The 22,524-nt window shown below is 30.1% G+C and overlaps 1 protein-coding gene across 3 annotated transcripts; it reads left to right on the top strand.

Moving 5' to 3' along the window:
- The first annotated feature begins 14 nt into the window (after positions 1-14).
- On the top strand, positions 15-20,476 carry LOC105202878 (VWFA and cache domain-containing protein 1). 3 transcript variants are annotated; one of them, XM_026141029.2, is made up of 10 exons: positions 25-685; positions 1,153-1,518; positions 6,763-6,933; positions 7,009-7,481; positions 7,577-7,778; positions 7,870-8,116; positions 9,997-10,663; positions 10,741-11,110; positions 18,309-18,440; positions 18,613-20,476. In XM_026141029.2, the coding sequence occupies exons 1-10, from the start codon at positions 163-165 to the stop codon at positions 18,654-18,656; spliced, it is 3,195 nt and encodes a 1,064-aa protein (XP_025996814.1). In that variant the 5' UTR covers positions 25-162; the 3' UTR covers positions 18,657-20,476. The 3 variants fall into 3 exon arrangements, with proteins under 3 accessions (XP_025996812.1, XP_025996813.1, XP_025996814.1); XM_026141028.2 differs by having other exon boundaries at positions 21-685; positions 18,309-18,844; XM_026141027.2 differs by having other exon boundaries at positions 15-685; positions 6,763-7,481; positions 18,309-20,476.
- Positions 20,477-22,524: the final 2,048 nt, after the last annotated feature.

Raw genomic sequence — 22,524 nt, 5'->3', positions numbered from 1 at the left:
AGTCTGATACGGGCTTTAGGTTATCGAGTTGAAGCGCTCCGAAAAGTAAGGTTCTGTACACGGGAAGAGCGTACTCTTGTATTTCTACCAGTCTATGGCCACGGATTGCCCATTGCCCCTCCTTGTTATGGATTGTTCTGTTTAACGCGAATTTGTGAGGTTATGATTACGATAAAGGACGCTTGCTGCCGAAGCGGCCGTAACTTCGCTAGTATGGCTGTAAACAAGATTTTATACTTTAGTTTGGTATTAATGTTAGTGAATCTTTGCGTGGCTGCTAACGATGGTGTCGCCGATACCGCCAAATGCCAATTTGGCAAACCGATGCGTAAACAGGTACCAGCGGAAGCCCTAAACGGCATGTGTCTGCGAGATATCGTAATGCATTTGTCAAAAATTCTACGTTCTACTGCTGATGAGGAGCTCGGCGCTTCCTCGTTCCAAGAAATGATTGATAAGGTGGAATTTGTAAATGTCTTCAGCAATTTGAATGCAAAATTGCGTGCCTTAGTCGATAATTTTAACAATAAGTTAATGTCTTATATTGACATCTTTAAACAAATCGACAAAATCATACACCGCATATTGGAACGCAATTCACTCCCCAACATTTATTCTAGTCATATAGTTGATTATGATATGGAGGTAAACAGAGTTTCAGACATATGCACTAATATCATGAAAGGTATCTTTTATCAAATAATATTGGGTGCTTTCAAATTGCTTAACACTTCTTTCACATGTACATTTACAAGAATGCATAAAGTATGTTGTTCGTAACTCCATTTGGAACAAATTCTGTATTAATGTATACACTGTGCATAGTTTCGGATAAAGATAGGATTATTTTCTAATACTGCACCTTAGCATTTTTTTAATTTCTGATGGCGATAGAAACTGTGTTTTCATTGTTTCAACCGCGTTTATAATTGTCACAATTAGTAATTATTTAATTGTCATTAGCAAAACAAACTTACACAGTCAATTAGTTTAGATTAAGTATAGATATGTAGTGTCAATGGTTATGACAATTATAACACGATTTGTGTTGTGTACACAAAAAATCCAAGGATATTATAATTGGAAAGCATCCATAGATTTTTGTACTCTTCATCTAAATAATGTATGATAAATTATTAAATTTGATTGCAGAACTTACAACACAGATAAAAGGTCAAGAGTGGAAAAACATACATATATTGCCAATAAATGAGCCAGATACAGTATGTGGACCACCCACATTGGCTCACAATATTGGATCTCTTTTATTATCTCAGTATTGTCCTGAAAAAAATGTTATTTTACTCTTGGAACATGGATCATTTATGTCTGAATCAGAACTAGTTTTGATTCAAATAACAGCCAAAACTATTATAGATATGCTTTCTGAAACAGACAATGTTACCATTGTAGGCCTTTCTAACACCATTCCTCTACTTTGTAAAGATGGCTTGTTAAAGGCAACAGATATTAATAAATTTCAATTAATTCGTTATATTGATAGTTTAACAAGAACAGGTAATTAGAAACAGATTTCTTTTTGGGGATTTTTGAATTTTAAATAGTAAAATCATGATTTACTACTCTAGTTATTTCTAATCTATTTTGTTTAAGGAGGCATATTATTAGGATTTACCTAAATGGCTTTTGTAAATTTTTTGTGAAAAAACAGAAAAAAGATAAAGTAGAGAGAGAGATATCTTGACCGTTGTTGTATCAATACAAATTGAACAAGAATGCCTTTTATGGTCGCAGCTAGGTCTTCGTGCTTGTATTGTTTGTATGATTTTATATACTTTCCTCAAGTTCAATGAACTGCGCGTCGAATTAATTTTCAGTCATAACACAATTCTAAATTGAACAAGATTAAGTAATATCATGTATTATTAAATATTAACCCTTTTCCCCCTTGAAAAAACTGTAAAGAAATTAGACACCCGTACTGGAGATTTGAGAGGTCCCAGGTTCGAATCCTGGCTGAGGTGATATTTTTCGCAATAATTTCTTTACAGTTTTTTCAGGGGGGAAAAGGATTAATATTTAATAATACGAGATATTACTTAATCTTGTTCAATTTAGAATTGTATTATGACTGAAAATTAATTCGGCGCATAGTTCATTGAACTTGAGAAAAGTATATAAAATCACACAAACAATACAAGCACAAAGACCTAGCTGTGACCAGAGAAGGCATTCTTATTCAATTTGTATAGAAAAAGATAAGTTATGTTTATTCCATAGTAAAAATAATACTCTTCTCTATTTGATATTTAAATTTTATTAAGAGATAATGTAAAATGTCGTTACTATTTAAATTGTTTTCAAAGATACATGATCTATATTACAATATCTTGAAGACAGTCCGATCAATCAACTTGTAATTTTACATACTTTGATATAGACATGGAAATCTTGGCTTACATCGAATTTTTTACAATGCTTAATTTTTTGTCACAATCAAAAAATGAGTAAAAATTTATAATAAAAAATCAATATATTGAGTTCAACTAGCTGCTATTTTCTTTAAATGCAATATTTCGAAAAACTGCTTATTAAATACTAATTTTTATTATTTTACTTTCTGAGTCTTCTAAGAATAGTAGTGATCACTATAAATGCTATTTTCAGAAAACATATTTTAGAAAAACCTGAATAGAATAGATGCCATTTTATATTATTTTTTAAATAAAATTGAAATGTTAAATAGAGAAAAGTGCGATCTTGAAATATGTGACCTTGACAATGAAATAAATGTGATTTCTTTATCTTTTCCATTTTTCTACAAAAAAATTTGCAAAACAAGATCTTGTTTTTGAATTATATGTCAAATACATGCTTCTTTAAATGTTTATTTTTATTTTTGTTTTTATTAATCAAGTAATACTTTCTGTTCAATAATTTTCTACTTTTTATATCATATGTGAGGTAACAGTACCAGTAAATCAACCTTGGATCTTTATTTAACAAGCTACTGTTCTAGCTCTAAACTCCAATACTCTATAACATTATACAGGGTGTCCGAAATATGTGGAAACTTCTCAATATTTTGGAAACTAAGCATTTTCGATTGAAATGTTTTAGATCAAAATAACGGTTTATAAAGATCTATTTGCTGAATACATCTGTTTAACCTTCGGCGGCGTGGCCAAGGTCAGATTAAGGTCACGTTTTTTTTTTTTTTTAATAGAATATGTTACTTTTAAGTCCAGAATCTAATAGCTGGTGTCAAGAGCTTTTTAAAACACTATAATGAAATTTGTTTTTATTGAGTATTTTTTTCCGAGTTATGAGGTTTGAAGGTTACAATACTACCGGCATTAGTATTATTCAAGATGTACCACATGAAGGTTGCCCTCGGATTTATATCTTTTTTTTATATCGGATTTACATAACACAAAAGAGATGTAATTTGACCGGCCAATCTCCGCATGGTAATTAACACCATGGTAATGTTAATATCAGTGGTATTGTAACCTTCAAGCCTTATAACTCGAAAAATACTTAATAAAAATAAACTTTATTATAGTGTCTTGAAGAGCTCTTGACACCAGTTATTAAATTCTGGAATCAAAAGTACCATATTCTATCTAAAAAAATCCACATGATCTTAACCTGACCTTGACTACGCTACCCAAGGTTAAACGGATGTAATAAATAGATTTTTTTAAACGATAACTATTGTCTGAAACATTTGTCGAAAATGCTTGATTTCCAAAATATTAAAAAGTTCCCACACATTTTACCCTATATATATATACATAATTTTTAAATAATCTGCATTAAGGCTCTTGAGTCCTCAGCCGAGAATTTTCGCGTTGACGGTAGCGACATTCTGTCAACGGACAAAATTAGAACTAATACACGCGAAACGTGACCAATTGACGATGAGATGTTGTCGTGCATGTCATTTTGTTATTATGTATTTCATTGTAAAAATATGACTTGTCTCGTATTTACCAAATTCATAAAAATGGATCGCGAGTAAAGTTTTTTTGAATTTTATACATAAAAGTACATTTTTCACTCCTTTCAATAGCTATCCGTGTGTTTTCCTATCTGAATAGGCGTCACTTTACGTGCTTTTCACGACTATTTACTGACTGCTAGGCGATAAAAGGATAGTCATGACCGATATTTAGAAGTGTTTTAAAACGATCAGATTACTCTGTTTTATTCAAATTGGTTTTATTTACAAATGGCATGTTTGACAAAATTACGTGACCGTGTGTTTTCCTGTTTCAATAGCTTCACTTTATATGCTTTTTATGACTATTTACTGACTGTTAGGCGGAAAAAGTATAGTTGTGATCGATATTTAGAAGTGTTTTAAAGTCATCTGCTTAATCTGTTTTATCCAAATGAGTTTTATTTACAAATGGCTTGTTTTACAAAATTACGTGTTATTTCACGCAATTTCTCGCTTCTGACGTCAGGACTTCAATATGGCCGCAGCGAGTACTCAGGAGCCTTAAGAATGTATTACAAATCAAATTGATTTGTAATAATATCGATATTTATAGTTACTGGTATAGGGGAGATCGGGGCAAATCGTTAGACGGGATAATTCGATAATTGGAAATATCTTTTTATAGGTACATATTAAAAATTTATTTTAAACATTGTAAACACGTCTTAATGTAACGATGTTACTAACAGTTTTGTTGGTCATATTGAAGTCGTAGTAGTGAAAAATATGTTTTGCGACAGTCGAAGTAATTTCTGATAGTCAGCATTTCTTCGAAATTTAAGTAAGATAATAAGATTTTTTTTTAAACTTTGAATGTATCGTGTCCAGTTGAATATATTTGAAACATTTCGTGTTTATTTTTTGCTGTGTGATGTCTATTTTTGTCGATCATACGCAATAATACGCACAGTTGATGTTGGGGCTATTCGTAATACCGAACACCGAGGCGATTCGTTAATACTGATTGCAGCCTATGGATAACCCTAACCTTACATTGACTGTGTTACGAATGTCTACGCTACGCAGAGTTAAGTATTGAGGTAAACTGGAGTTCTTTATTGATTTAGTTCAAACTTGATAATATTGTGTATTTTAGTAGAACATAAATATGAATATAAAATCGTCGCTTTTAAGCAAGTAAAAAGTTATAAAGCGATAAAGATTGACACTTGTAAGGTTAGGAAATCTGTTACATCGATGGCATAAAGACATGCGAACGTGTATGTTTGCATTTGTTTTTTTATACCTATATTCTTTTTTAAATAAAAGAAAGTCTTAACAACAGTTTTTTTACAGTCTTTCAATTTAAAACACAAATTTTGGGATATTTCCGGATTAGTTACGAATTACCCCGGGCTTGGGGCTATTCGTAATTCTTGGCATTGATTGACAGTTTTATATGTACTTCAAAGTAAGTACACTTCCGTGTTCTATCTATACCCCGGTCTCCCCTAATATAATATTGAAAAATTAGATAGGGGATACCGGGGCTATTCGTTAGACCTTTTTTCTGTCTTCTGAGTTCTATATCCATTATTATTATTATAAAAAAAACAAAAAAAACATGGGACGGTTTGAAAGGTTGAACTTTCCCCTTCACAATGCCGGTATAGATAGAACATGGAAGTGTACTTGCTTTGAAGTACATATAAAAATGTTGACCAATGCCAAAAATTACGAATAGCCCCAAGCCCGGGGAGTAATTCGTAACTAGTCCGGGAATATCCCGAAATTTGTGTTTCAAGTTGAAAAACGGTAAAAAAAGCTGTTGTTAAGACTTTTTTTATTTAAAAAAAGATATAGGTATACAAAAAAAAATTGCAAACACACGTTGGCATGTCCTTTTATGCCATCGGTGTGACAAATTTCCTAACCTCGCAAGTGTCAATCTTTAACGCTTTATAACTTTTTACCTGCTTAAGAGCAACGATTTTATATTCATATTTATGTTCTATGTACTAAAATACACAATAATATCAAGTTTGAACTAAATCAATGAAAAACTTTATCTCAATGCTTAATTCTGCGTAACGCAGACGTTCGTAACACAGCCAAGGGTTACCCAACTTAGGTTAGGCGCTGTAATCAGTATTAACGAATCGCCCTGGTGTTCAGTATTACGAATTGCCCCAACATCAACTGTACGCATTATTGCGTATGATTGACAAAAATAGACATCACACAACAAAAAGTAAACACGAAATGTTTCAAATACATTTAACTGGACACGATACATTTAAAGTTTTCAAAAAAACCTTATTATTTTATTTAAATTTTGAAGAAATGCTGACTATCAAAAATTACATTGATTGTCGCAAAACACATTTTTCACTACTACGACATTAATATGACGCCGTTACCAACAAAACTTTGTTAGCAACATCATTACATTAGGACGTGTTTACAGTGTTTAAAGTAATTTTTCAATATATACCTATAAAAAGATATTTCTAATTATTGAATTATTCCGTCTAACGCCCCGGTTTCCCCTAGGTTCTGGTATTACAGTATATCGACATTTACACCAATCACCTTTTGTTTTGGTTATTACATAAAATAAATATTGGTATTATGTATTTGATATTTTTTATATCATTTATGGTAATAAATGTGGTATTAAATATTGATGAATTGCAAAAATAAAGATTTCTATTTGATAACTTTAGTTTTACTTATTTTTATTGTTTAAATGTTTATTGTTAAAATGGAAAAAAAATAATGTGCTAATTATTTTGGACATAGTTATATAATATTTTATATAAAATGTGTATTTTATATTCCTAATTTTCTTTTAGACTCAGATGAGGCAACAAGAATTGATTTTAGAAAATTAACACAAAATTTAACAGGTGAAGTGCTTATTATGCATTTAACTAATAAGTTACAAAATACATTAAATGTACAAAAAATTTTTGAAATGATTTCTAGAAAGTCTAAAGCTTATTTAAAAACTATTGTTACTACAGGTAAGCCAATTTCATTACTTTACTTTAATTGTATGGAAAATATTTTTATTCATAATTTTCATAATTTATTTTCAGACCAGCAACCATCTACTGTTACCAAAAAATTAAACAATGACAGCATTGTAATTTTTCCAATGCAAAACGTTCTTGGATATGAGATAGGAAAACTGTTTTCTTGTTTGCAGTGTCCTTCTCACCATAAGAAAGATTTTTTTGTATCAGATCCATATATTGAACCATATAGTAAGACAATGATGATATCTATCGGGCGAGTCACACAGACTGCGTTATTATTCTTGGATATAAAACTGCGTGATTTCCTCGATAACATTACATATTTTAATGTTGGTCCAAACATATACGCTATATTCTTCGATACCAAAGGAGTGGTTTGGATGCATAAAAATTTTCCCAGGATTGAGACAATAGTTGAGCAACCGCTCAAAGTGCATTTACAAGATATTGAAAATATAGATAGTCAAACGGTAATGAAAATGATAAATGAGATTGAAGGAATCATGGATGTAAAAACAAAGCTAGGCGAGCAGGTAAGAATACATCCATAATCATAGATTAATAATATTAAAATATTATTTATTTTATTAAATATAGGATATTTTTTCCTTTAATGTATTATATACAGAAGCAGTATAGATGGAAACACTTAATTTATAATGATTTGATAATATGTCTGGTATCAATTACTGAGGAGGGAATGCTGCCTGTCATGAAAATTGTGCCTCCACTACCTGCAAATATATTACATCATCGTCTTGATCTTATGCTTCAAACTGTAGTCGATAAAGACATACTTTGCGTTTATAGAAACAAGATTGTAACTTTATGTAAGAAAATAAAATATTTATTCCAGTTACTATTGTTTATAAAATTTATAAATATATTAAAGCTTATCCTTTTTTCGTTTCTTTTTTTTAGCAACGGGTGTAATTTATTTATCACCATGGTGCTTCCAATCCCCAATGGAGCAACTGAAATTATTGGAAACGGGTTCAGCCGTGAACGTACAAAGCTACATGGCATATATAAAAGATGTAACGGGTCTTTTAGCTAATCCAGGTTTACATCCATCTGTAAAACCAGATGTAGCAATGCTAGCGCAAGTTTTAGAACATTTCAAAAAGCAGCATATTGAAAGTTCATTAAATAAATTTATAATAAGAAGGTAATATTACAAAAAAACCTGTAACAGAAAAAGGTGGGAGTTCTATGCCATAAAAGGTTAAAGAGTTATGCTTTTACAAATTCATAACTTTCAACTGTAGGATTGTTAGCGATCAGGGAAAACCAGAAAAAGTCAAGGACTTAAAGGAATAAAACAAATATTATTAATCTAATATAAAATTAAATTCCTGTAAATCAATTTTATCTAAATTTTCAAATTTATTAATTTTTTAATTATTAAATATAATTTTTAAAATTATTTAAGGAAATTGTATTTTTTTATTTTTAAATTTTGTGTAAACAATTCGCAAAAAGCCATTAACATAATTAAAAAAAAAATTAAATATCTTTCAAAATCAAGATATAGTTTTAGAGGAGAGAAGGAGGTCGTGAGATAAGTGTGGTGAAATATTATACAAAATATCATGTGAGATCTCGTATAATATTCATATTGAATTCTAATCGATCATTGAAATTATTTTGTTACAGTTTATTTAAAGTATTTAAATATTGTAAAATAGTTACTAATCATTAGTTCACTATGATTTTATAAAAGCTAAATTTCAGTTTTGCAGGTTATAGCAGAGATTTTTAAATGTGTATATTTTTTATGTAATTTGAAAAGTTAAATATTAATTTTTTCACTTTAATCTAATTTGAAGACCTTGAATATAGCTTTCAAATAATATAATTGAATTTAATGTGTGACGTAAAGTGTATATAAATTTGGCATATAAAATTGTTCTGCGTTGAGCCATCTGCCCCGACTGATGTTATGACTACTTTTGCGACTTTACAATTTTATAGTGAAAGTTACATAATACTAATAGTAAAGAAATCATTAAAAAAATTTTTTTTTAAATTAGATACATTTTAAAATATAAAAATTTTATTTTATAAAATTTGTTGGCACTTCTTTGTAGTATCTGTAGTGTGTAAAATTTACAAAGGATCATTAATTTATACTTTTTTATAAGATATTGTTTATGTTATTATGCCACGATCCTCTTTTTACAAACGTTTTTCCCTCAGTAATAAATTGTAAATTACGTTCTATATACCCAATGAACTTTTATCTACAGGATTGATAAATCTCTGTGGTTAACGAACTGGTGGTTATAAGAATACGTCGCATTAATATTTATTGTTATTTTAAAATAACAAAATGGTATTCCATTACTCTGCTCTCTTCTCTATATATGTTAACGATGTTTTACAATCACAAGATTATTAAAAAATTATAAAAAATACATATTTACGAAATGCTTTAGTAATCATGAATTTTTTGAACGAATTTATTGCGAGAGACATTTTAACTTTGTTTTGCATATAATTATTGTTAAAAATTATATAGTATGATAAAAATTTTTATTCTATATATTTAAAAAATATTTTGTTTTTAATTAATGAAAAAATTTCAATTTTTTTTTGTTTTTATTAAGTATTTCTTTTTGGCTTTAATCAGGAAATTTTTCCAAAAAAGTGATCGGGAAAAATCGGAATATTTTTTTCTGTTTCGCTAACAATCTTAAACTGGTATATTTCGGCGAAAAAAATCACACATTGATAAACAAGAATTAATTTTGAAGAAGTATTATATGAAACCATTAGTTAAATATTAGAACTAATTTGTAATGTTTTTATATAGCTAAAGTTGTTATGTTTGAGCCATTTTATCCCATTTATCTCAAATGCCTGATGTAATAAATAATTTCTGTGATTTGTGTTCAGTGCACAAAATTATGTAGGAAATTATTTATAATTCTTAAAGAATGAAATTTCGCAAATCTATTTGCGTTATTAATGATTTATAAAGTATATTTTTATATTTATTTTATTATTTTTATAAATTTATAATTTTTTATAATTTTATTATTTTAGGTACATTGTCAGTACAGTTAGTGGTGTATTAGAAATATTTCCAGGAATGGTATTAGATTCTGGTTTTGATCCCAAAAGACGAATGTGGTATGGGAAAGCATTGGAACAATCTGATAAGATAATTTTAACTCCACCTTACTTAGATGCTGGTGGATCAGGCTATGTAGTCACTCTGAGTCAAACTGTCAAATATTCTGTGGGGATTAATGGAAGCTCAAATTATGCGATTGCTGTTCTATCTATGGACGTTACAATGGGTTACATTATGAGGTTGTTGCTGGAAATGTTTCCGTTTTGTCGAGACGCAACTATAAAATGTTTCTTGATGGATGATAAAGGCTATTTGGTATCACATCCGAAGCTATTGGAAGCGACAGGCAAGATTGAGCAGCAGCATTTAACGCACAAGGAGCTTTTAGTGGCTAATGACATATTGAATCACGGATTGTTTGTGAAAAAGAAATTATGTGCCAGCCACTTAGATGGCACTGTACAAAGATACTATCAGTTTAATACATCTCTCGACGAGGTGCTGACTAATATAGCACACGGCGAGCACTGTGTTAGATATCAGGTAGCTGTTATACCAGGTACCAATGTATTCCTTGGTGTCGTCAATATGACGATTCAATGTAATTTGCTTAGAGCTTTTTGTCCGTGCAGCACGGTAAGTTCACATTTTATTCTATTATTTTATTTAAAAAATTTCAAGTTACTACATAATATATTGTGTCTGTATTACAGATGGATCATTCATGCTTAAATTGCAAAAGTATGGAGCAAACTGGATGTGAATGCCCTTGCGAATGCTCTTTATATTCTTCTAGTTGTACGCAACAAAATATTGATAATCTGAATCCTTGTTCACCTGTATATGAGCAAGGATCGGGTTTACAGACTCTGTGGATAGATTCGATGAATTTGAAGTCATGTCCGTCTACTAATTGCAAATCATATACAACAGAGAGAGATTGTTTGGGTGTCGCCGATTGTCAATGGTGTTATGTTGACACCGATGGAGATAGTCCTTTGCAACAACCGTTTTGTTCTGATATGTCCGTATGTTTTAAGGGTGTCTTTGGATCTTTAATACCTTACAGCGACGGCACTTACAGTAAGTTTATTTTTCTTTACATCTTTGTTTATTTCCATTAAGAAAAGTTATTAAGTTGAAAATTTTGAAAAATCTGGAAAAATTTTTTGCTTTTTGCATTTTTTTAATCTTCTCTTACTCTTGTTCGATAAACGTTAGTGCTCTCATATGAGAGTCTTTTTAGTCATGGATAGCAGCTATATGTATCACGTAGAAATCGTTTTTAATACTAATTTTTCCTTATCATTTTTTGTTCCTCATTCACTCTCATCATTTGCGATTAACGTTCCTATTAAAGACTTACACCATAATGAGATGATTTTTAACCACAATTTTATTTGGTTTTTCAATCTTCTAATATATGATTAAAAAGCGAAATGATAATAATAATTGATAAAACTATGTAATTGTGGCAAATATGTGAACAAAGTTATAATGTAGAATAATTTTTAAACAATCATAACTATCATAGAAATCATAAATAATTCCAAGAAGAAATTGAAATTAAAGGATCATATTTTTATGGAAAAAAATATTTGATTGGTTTAAATTCATAATTTAATGTTAATTTTGCAAAATAAATATACCTATTTATATTGTAAATTAGCGGATATGAGATTTTTAATAAATATACGTTCAATTCTATGATTTTAATGAGTTTTAGTATAGAAATGTGAAAAAATTCCATAACATTAAACGAAACGATCTTTGTGCTGATATTTATTGCGTGATTTTATATACATTTTCAAGTTCATGAAACTGCGCGCCGAATAACTTTTCAATCTTAAAACACGGTTCTAAATTGAACAAAACTAATAATATTATGGTATTAAATTGAAAAATAAATTTAATAATAACTGAGACTTAACAAGCATCTAAATGTGAGAATCTTTTTGCCACTTAAAAAGCCTGTAAAGAATCTGTTGCAAAAAATGATTATTATACTTTTATATTAAATTTTTATTTAAGGTTTTTGACTCGGGCGAGAACTTTGCGTTGACAGTGGCGACGTGGTATTGCGGAAAAAATTAGAATTAATAGATGTGAAACACAACATGTTGATGAAATTTTCTCTTGCATGTCCTTTCGTTATTATGTGTTTTATTGTGAAAATGTGACTTGTCTCGTATTTACAATATTCATAAAAATGAGCTGCAAGTAATCTTCTAATTATATATATAAAAGTATATTTTTCACTTCTTTCAACAGCTGTGTGTTTTCCTACCTGAATAGGTTTTACGTGCTTTTTACGACTGTCGAATACCAGAAGCTTTAACATAATAGTGTGTTTTCCTGTCTGAACAGGCTTCACTTCTCGTGCATTTAACGCGCCTATTTATTGACTATCAAGGGAGAAAAGAATAGTTGAGGCCCATTTTTACAAGTGTTTTAAAGCGATCTCATTATTTTGTTTTATCCAAATTCTTTTTATTTACAAACGGCACGTAAGAAACTTTTACGTGTGATTTCTCGTTTATGTCGTTGCAATTTCAATATGGCCACGACGATTGGTCAGGAGCCTTAACGTTAATAATTTTAAAAACTATTTAACATTAATAATGATAAAAGTTAAAAAAAAATATTTGAAGTAATAATCAATACATATAATATTTAATTATAATTGATGTAACCATAGTTATTTATCAATCTTATAACAATGAAAAAGATCCCAAATAAGGATCGAAACATCTATACGATAATTTGGTGAATACATATATTTTACTTATTTACATCGGATGATTATTTCTTACAAATATTACATCCGGACATCCGTAGAAGGTCGTAACTATAAATTTAAGTATTAATAACGCCGAGCAGAAAAAAAATTACTTTTTTGTCTTCAATTTTAACAAGTTATTTTTTATGTACTTCTAGCCGCATACTTTTGACTGCTAAACACGAATCTGGACATAAAAGTGATCTCTATCACATCAGGATTTTAAGAAATTTACTATTAAGGCTCCTGAGTACTCGCCACGGCCATATTGAAGTCGTGACGTCAGAAGTGAGAAATTGCGTGAAATGACACGTAATTTTGTCCGACATGCCATTTGTAAATAAAACCAATTTGGATAAAACAGACTAATTAGATGGCTTTAAAACACTTCTAAATATCGGTCACGACTATCCTTTTTCCGCCTAACAGTCAGTAAATAGTTGTAAAAAGCATGTAAAGTGAAAATATTGAAACAGGAAAACACACGATTAAGCTAAAGTTTCCGACGTGCTATTTGTAAATAAAGACAATTTGGATAAAACAGACTAATTAAATGGCTTTAAAACACTTTTAAATATCGGTCAAGACTATCCTTTTTTCGTCTAACAGTCAATAAATAGTTGTAAAAAGCAAATAAAATGACACCTATTCAGACAGGAAAACACACGGATCGCTATTGAAAGGAATGAAAAATGTACTTTTATGTATAAAATTTAAAGAAACTTTATCGCGGTCCATTTTTACGAATTTGATAAATACAAGACAAGTTATATTTTCATAATAAAACACATAATAACAAAATGACATGCACGACAACATCTCATCGTCAATCTGTCACGTTTCACATCTATTAGTTCTAATTTTGTCCGCGACGGAATGTGGCTACCGTCAACGCGAAGTTCTTGGCTGAGGAGTTAGAAGCCTTACAATTGCTAAAAATTGCATTTTTGTCATTTTTTAATGATTAATAACTCTGGGCTGAGATGTGTCACAAACTTCAGCAAAGTTTGAAATAAACGATCGAAACTACAGTTGTAGAATAAAAAATAAACCAAGCAAGAGTAATTTTAAAAAGTTATACTTAATCTCACTGAAATTGAACTTACCTATACTTTATGAATCGATTCCGTTTATATTTAGTCCATATTTAGTTCTAAAAGACAAATTTTCACAAAATATGATTTTTTTACATTTTTGCGGTCATTGAACATGAATCTAAATTCAAATTCAAAATGATCAAATATATATTTTCCGATATAAATAATTTAATTTTACAAATTTTTGAAATTTTGTCGATAATAATCTGTCATTTAAAATTTATAAAAATTGAATTTAGATTCGTGTTTCAGTGTATATAAAAATGAAAGTGTCATATTTTGCGAAAATTTGTTTTTTAGAATTAAATATGACTATACATGTTCATTTAAGACATTAGGTAAGGTCAATTTCAGTGAGAATAGATACAACCCTAATAATGCCCTTATTTAATTTATTTTTATTCCATAGCGGTAGTTTTAATTTTTCAAACTTTATAACACATTATTCCAGAGTTATTAATCATCAAAAAATGACAAAATTGCGATTTTTTAACTTTAATAACAAATTTCTCAAAATCCTGATGTGATAGATACATTTTATGTCCAGATTTGTGTTTAACAGCCAAAAATACATAAAAAGTGATTTTTGAAATTTTAAATCAAACGTGTTGTACATTGTAATTAATAATACTTAAATCGTGAAAAATGGTAAAAGAATGATAAATTTTGAAATATAAAACCAAGTAATTTGAAAGAAAAAAATCTTGAAAACTAGTTAACCATTTAGGTCATTTTTGGCTTATAACTGTATTGGAAAATTATTTTCAATTTTTTTTGTTTTCCTTATCCTTATATAGCGTCCATTATACATTACTGTCTATACTTTAATCGTGGAAAAGGATTTTTAAATCTGTAAATGCAATTAGAAGAACGGCTTGCCCGAAAATTTACCGTTTGGTCGGTAAAAAAGGACAACTTTAGCATCACTAGATTTAAACTAGAAACATACAGCTATAAGCCTAAGTAGTTAAATATTTTTTTTACATATTTTTCTTTTAAATTACTTGATTTTATATTTTAAAATTTATCTTTTTTTTATCATTTTTCACGATTTTATTAAAGTCTTTTGTTTACGATTTGCATAAAACATTTTTATTAACAAAAAATATTTGCGAAAACATATTTTCAGTATTGTAGAAATATTTCTGTGTAAAATGCCATGAAGCTGATCTCACTATCATTTTTTTCTTTAGCCAGAAAAAAAATCTTAAAGAAATCCAATTCGAAAAAAACTGTTTTTGCGATTATTTAGAAAATGGAGGGTGATGAAAAAAACAGATAACATAGTTATTTTCAATGCATTGAAACCTTATAGAAACATTTTTTAAAGTACAAAGCACAAGATTTCTCCGAAATTTTGTAGACCTATGTATTTTCTAGGTAAATTTACAAAAAATGTATAAGATTATCCAAACTACGCGCCTCATATTTAGCGCGTAGTTTAAAGTTAAAACGTTTTAAGAAGAATCCAAAAATATAATAACACGAAAATTAAAATGATAATTAATTTTGATTAATAATTTTGATGCTTATAAGTATCTTTACTATCCTTTTTCTCCTTATCCCGAACAAAATATTTTATATTTTTCTTTGTATAAATATTGTAATTTTTCTCCGTATACAACGGCTGTTTGATAAGTACTCGTATTTGACGACTGAAGGCGCCACTGACTAAAAATCTGTATACTAGAGACCCTATAATAAGAGACTGGCCAGCAAGGGGTCTACTTTTGATTGGAACATTTTTCGTCACTTTTATTGGAGAATTTTTCATCAACTTCCGCTTAAATTCAAATTCGAATTACTCTTTTTTTTTAAATATACGTAATATTTATCAATAAATATTATAAAAAATATTACAAACTTGTTTTGTATATTAATCTAAATAATATATGTTGACATAATTTTTATATTTAATGTTCTCTTATGATTTTGTCATAACGAATATGTCACTTAACCTCACAAAAATACAAATTATTTGTAGGCGTCCAATCTTTACGTTCAACATTTTTTGCCCTTTTGATGAGGAATTATTATAATATTCAACTGAACATCCACCATATTAAACTTCAATCACGCTATTCACGCTGCGTAAAGAATAACTTGTACATACATATTACACTGAACATATTACATATATTTTGCCATTTGTGAAAGAGCGAGATAGTGAGATCCTTTCTCACTCGCAGGATTTTGACGAAATCTGGCTGCTGGCCAGTCTCTTATTATAGGGTCTCTACTGTATACCATCGTGTAACGCCATCTTTTGAACGACGCCAGTAAAAATTTCAGACAGCTTTACAGGTTAGTTTAGTTTTTATAACAATTGAAAGTTGACGAGTTTGTGCTTGTTTGCAATTATGGAAAAAGAGCAATATTGGTCTGTGATTTCTGTTTTTGGATGGGAAGATGTTAAGAAATTAAAGAAAAGTTGCATGCCGTATATAAAGACAAGGCATTTTCGATGACTACCATAAGATATTGGTACAACGAATTTAAGCGTGGTCGAACATCCATTTTTGATGAAGAACGCCCAGGTCGTCCGATTGAGGTGACTACGGAGGATATGGTTAACAAAATCTATGATATCGTGTTAGCAGACTGCCGGGTGAAGATCAGGGTGATTGTTAACATTGTAAAAATCTCAACTGAACGCATACAAAGTGTCCTGCACGAAACATTTGGCATGAGAAAGCTATTGGCGAGATGGGTGCCGCGTTTGCTCACAGTAGAGCAAAAACGGAATCGCATGACAACTTCAAAGCACTGTTTGGACATGTTTAAGCGCAATCCGAAAGAGGCGGCGTTTTTGCGGCGTTTTGTCACTGTTGACGAAACATGGATCCACCATTACACACCAGAAACGAAAGAATAGTCTAAACAGTGGACTAAATCCGGCGAATCTGCTCCAAAGAAGGCAAAAACGGTTCCATTGGCCTGAAAGATCATAGCCACCATTTTTTGGGATTCGCGAGGCATCATTTTCACCGATTATTTAAGAAGAGAAGGACAATCACGGGACAGTACTATGCTGATTTATTGGATCGATTTGACGCTGAATTGAAGAAAAAAATGACCTCTGTTGTACCGGCGGATGCAACAAGATAAAATATTCGGGATTCGGTCCGTCTGAAGAGTTGGAACCCACGAGGAGGACACTTGAAGGAGGACGCGCAGGGTGGCAAATAACACTTTCACTCTTTTATTAACACTTTTATTCCTCAAACTTTATTATAAATGATTTTCCCTTTTTAATACAATCAAATCGCGGTGAACGGATCACGTGTTATCGCGCACTCGGCCGCTGGATGTTTTGCGGGGTGACCGACTTATCGCGGAGCGCGTACGTGCCGCTCGTACTTTGCGTTAAGAATCTCCCGCTGCCCATAATTTAGCCCCTAACTTATAGTTTATAGGTGTTTCCAATATGGTGGGGCATTAGTCCCTCGCGAGGACCATATATGGTCATGCTCGCGTCAATCGTGCGATGCTTACGCTGCTCGCACGATTGGTAAATTCCGCAATCTTGCATTTCCGATGCAACGAGCGCTCGTGGCGTGATTGTTGCTAGGCGGATATGCAAGATAATTAAAGTAGCTAATGAGGCTACAACACCTCATTTAGTGAAAAAAAGTGCTCTTTCACTATGATAATGCACCAGCTCATTCGTCCGCAATCGCCATAACAAAACTGGTCGAATTACGCTACGAATTGTTGTCTCATCCATCCTATTCTCCAGATTTGGCTCCCTGCAACTTCTATTTATTTCCAAATATGAAAAAATGGCTTGGCGGAAAGCGCTTTGCATCAAATGAGGAAGTCATTGCCGAAACAGAGGCCTGTTTTAAAAAATTTGACCAATCATATTTTTTAAACGGTAGAAAAATGTTGGAATATCGCTGGTCTAAATGTATCGAGCTGAAAAGAGATTATGTAGAGAAATAAGTAAAAAAAAATTTTGTTAAATGTTTTCTTCCCTAACACGGGTATTTATCAAACAACCCTTGTATAAGAATATGAATAAAGAAAGGGGTTAAGGCTTTAAAATTAATATTTTGAAATATCCATTAAAAATTTTTTTTTAGTTTCGGAAAATTTTATATTTACTAAGTACGTATATTTACATTTCTCATTTTCTGTTTGATTCTTGGTAACAACGTAACGTTGTTGATAGAGAATGATTTGACACCATAATCCAGATTTTTTTAAAAAGTAGAACATTGTTCGGTTTTTACAGGAAACCTTTCAATTTTATTTTTTATTTAGAAAAAGTTAAAATTAAATTGTTCTTATCTACGATATGTTTACATACGATTTATATTATCTTTATCTAGATAATTAATTTACTAAGTTTACTAAGATAAGTTACTTTTAAATACTAGGTAACAAGATTATGTTTTTTCAGATTTGCAATCAACAGATGAAATTACAGTACGAGAATGGCCATCAGTTGGGCCTGTAGCTGGTGGAATTCTTGCACTGTTTTTAATTCTAGGCGTGGTTCTGTTCTGCTACAGACTCCGATCGGTGCATTCAGGTCTGGAGCATCAGTGTTTGCATCTCCATACCTCGCCTGATACGTTGCGCATGACACATATCGAAGGCGATCCGGAACCTGTAGAATTAGATCAAACTAAAAATAATTTAGATTGTCTCATGAGAGACAGTGTCGCGCCTATATCACCATACAGAGTTTCTACCAATTACAGAAGACCACCCGGTGGGGACAGTGATCATGGGTACAGCACAATGACACCTCACGATGATTCTGAACAGCAAACATTTGCTTCTGAACCCTTGTTAGCCGTCGACAACGTCGAATCGGATTTGATTAAACAATCTAGTATTGGAGTGCCTTCTCCTACGACATATTTAGGTTCGCCACATCATGTTTTAGCGCCTGTGACCGTCCATCGCAATATGGAAACGAATTATTGTTAATCAATGAAACTGAATTTACTGCCATTAATTTTAAAAGATGAGAGAAACGTAATTTTCTTGTTATAAGAAAGCATTACAATTCTCTTTGCAAAGATAACCTCATAACAATGAAATGATAAAATTATACTATTATTAATATGAAGATTATTTACTTTATTTGTAATGTTTGTCGCGAAAGGTATTTTACTACGAAAAGACTGTTATATTATTTCTATTATTATCGAAAGATAAAAGTACATAACTCTTTTATTAAGCTTAAAAATACATACATAAATATACATAACTTTTACAAACTGTATGTCAATACTATAATTTTCTACAAATGTTAAGAATGATAAAGTATTGAAGGCCTTCTAAAAAAGTATGATTCTAAAAAAAAACGACTATGCGAGTCTTATGTAAGAAATAATTCAAATAGCTATTATGCTGAACGAAAAACTTAAAATACTATTTTATATAAATAGATAAACACATAGTAGCGAATTGTATATATAATTCTAATTATATAGGGTGTCCCATTTTAATTGTCTACCTGGAATATTTTGTAAATGATACATTCATAGAAAGTGTTTTCAGATAAAAATTAGTCTGTATTGTTGTATGGTCTAAAAGGAGATAAATAATGTTAATTTTCAAAAGATCAATTTTTCAAAGTGACATGAAAGTCGTCGCTATTTTTTTTATGAAATTTTTTTACATAATATGAGTTTTAATTATTCTACACATGAAAGTATAAGTTACCAAAAAATTAGTAGTTTACAAGATAATTTACTATTTTATGTTAAAATATGCTAGAATAAAAAATATTTTGTAAATTATTGATTTTTTTGTCCACTTTCAAGTCATAATTCTTATCTGAAATAATTGTAATGCATCATGTACAAGGTATTTTAAATGAGCAATTAAAATGGAACACCTTGTATAGATCAAGCAATCTAGAAATGTAAAATGTAAAAGTATTATTTTAGACGAATAACATTACAGCTTGCCAAGTAATCTTTATGTAATAAAATTAGTAAGGCATTAGAATTTTCGGATAGGTGCTATACATTCGCAATTATATAAAGTGTAACTTAATAAGTAGGACTTACTTGAGAAAAGAATTCAGTAATTTTAAAAGCAATTGACACATTATGTTACACCTGTATATAAATTAAAAGACTTAAATTTTATAATTACGGTTATTACGTATAGAAAATTTAATACAGTAGAGTCTCTTTAATTTTGGCCGATGGGGCGATAACAGCGGAATGCCAAAATTATAGAATACTCTCCCCACAGCACGAATCCATCAATCACCGTGTACTTGCGCGAGCAAAGTACACTGTGATTGATAGACTCGTGCTGTAGTGAGGGTATTCTGAAAAGGACGGGGTATGATATTAGTGTTTGTGAAAGTACGTGTGAAGGAATGCAAAGATTATGAGGGCCAAAATTAAGGAGACTGTAATATGAAATATTTATGCCAGTAATGCAACTTCTTGATTAGACAAATAAATTTTAGCATATCATTAATCTAAAATACTGCCATTATATTGAATATGAATGATTCTATTAATAAGCAAATGGAGTCTTCCCATAGTCGCTAGTGATAGAAAATAATAAATAATTAGAATTTAGTCGGCAAATTGACAAATTGTGTTTAATAATTTAACTTTATTCACAATCCATTAATAGTTAATAATATAAAAGACAAAGTTACAAAAGTTGGAAAAAAATTTTTTTTAATTTTTTATGATGTATATCTATAAAAATTGGTGAGGTTTATACAGGTGAACAAAAAGTATTGGACTGCTAAGATAGAATTATATGATTTGTTAATGTAATTCTTCCAATTATTTTCCATATACAAGTATTAAGAATTATCGAATTATTTATTAATAGAAAAGTTCATGGTAATTATAAGCTTTAAATCAAACTTGATCAACAAAAAGTTTGTAGCCAAAAATTGATACTATACAGGGTCATCGAAAAGTATTGGATCCCTTGGTTATTTTAAAAACTAAGCATTTTAGAAAAAAGTGTTTCAGATAAAAGTTGTAGGATTTCAAAAGATCTATTTACTGATCTTATTAGTTTGATCTTGGATGGTGTCGCCAAGCTCATATCGAAATCACATTAACTTTTTTAAATGGAACACTATTTTTGATTCCAGAATCTAACTGTTATCAATACCTTTCCAAAACTCTACGAGAAAGTTTATTTTCGTTGAGTACTTTCCGAGTTGTGGGGCTTGAAAGCTACAGTGTACTGTAACTTTCAAGCGTCATAACTCGGAAAGTACTTAACAAAAATGAACTTATTTATAGTATTTTAAAAAGTTTTCAAAATCGACTACGAGAAAATGTAATAAAAAATTTTGAATGTTAAGGTAGTACCGATACCCTTTAATTAGGAAACTACCGATACTCTAACGTTATATCTTTTATTACATTTACTTATAGCCGATTTCGAGAACTTTTCAAAACGCTATAAATAAGTTTATTTTTGTTAAGTACTTTCTGAGTTATGACGCTTGAAAGTTACAGTACACTGTAGCTTTCAAGCTTCACAACTCGGAAAGTACTCAACGAAAATAAACTTTCTTGTAAGGTTTTGGAAAGCTCTTGACACCAGCTATTAGATTCTGGAATCAGAAATAGGGTGTTCTATTTAAAAAATTTAATGTGATTTTGATCTGACCTTGGCGACGTCATCCAAGGTCAAACTGATAAAATTAGTAAATAGATCTTTTGAAATCCTACAACTTTTATCTGAAACGCTTTTTTCTAAAATGCTTAGTTTCCGATACTTTTCGATGATCCTGTATATTATAGTTGTGGAGATCTTTGATAACAACCGATCCTCGGTGAAATGCACATTTCTTCAGTTTTTGCCAATCTTCGATTGACAACAATTGATCGTAAAAATCAATAGTTATGAGACATACTTTATTCTGATATATTTCAATATAAAGTAAAATATCTCGAACTATTAATTTTTTGATAACTCTCTATCTTAATTCTTTTATATACAAAATTAGAGAGATTATATTATGTAAAAAAAATAAATTTTTTTTCCAATGTTTTGTTTTTGAAAAGCAACGTATATACAGCTTGGCAAAAAATATTTTGAGATATTTTATCAGTCCTATATTTTTTACTTATCTTGTATATGTGTATACTCATGTGCGCGCGCACGCACACACACACACATACACATGCGCGCGCGCGACATAGTTCCATGACTTGCTCTTAAAAATGTCAATCTCTTTTCTTTTTTTTTCCTATTGATCTATATAGCATACTTATATATCATGATTTACATAAATAACAGTGCCAAAATAAAACTTTATAAATTGTGCAAAATAATTTTAGGAAGCTGTACATATAAAATCTAGTGTCTTTATTGTAACTTTCTATTGTATCTCTATTCTTATGCAAGTAGATTTAAGCATTTCTCTTACCATAATTTTATCAATGTAAAAAAATCATTGCAATGAAAGTATTGAAACAAGAAAAGTATATAAAATCGAAATTGTGTCAACCAAAAAGTATGTTAATTACAGTTTTTTATTGATAGCTTCATAGTCAATACAAAACGTAAACGTTTTTTAAATATTCGTATAATTTTATATAGTAGCATTATTAAAAATAAATTATGCGATTGAAAGAAAATTATATTATTATAGTAAAAGTTTT

This window comes from Solenopsis invicta, chromosome 10, assembly GCF_016802725.1.
Source record: "Solenopsis invicta isolate M01_SB chromosome 10, UNIL_Sinv_3.0, whole genome shotgun sequence".
NCBI lineage: Eukaryota > Metazoa > Arthropoda > Insecta > Hymenoptera > Formicidae > Solenopsis > Solenopsis invicta.
This window is presented reverse-complemented; position numbering and strand designations above follow the sequence as displayed.

Bases quoted from the DNA above. Each gene is read 5' to 3' on its own strand.
- LOC105202878 (XM_026141027.2), top strand. From the start codon at position 163: ATGATTACGATAAAGGACGCTTGCTGCCGAAGCGGCCGTAACTTCGCT. The intron at 686-1,152 runs GTATCTTTTATC...ATTTGATTGCAG, and splicing joins ATGCACTAATATCATGAAAG to AACTTACAACACAGATAAAA. The intron at 10,664-10,740 runs GTAAGTTCACAT...TCTGTATTACAG, and splicing joins CTTTTTGTCCGTGCAGCACG to ATGGATCATTCATGCTTAAA.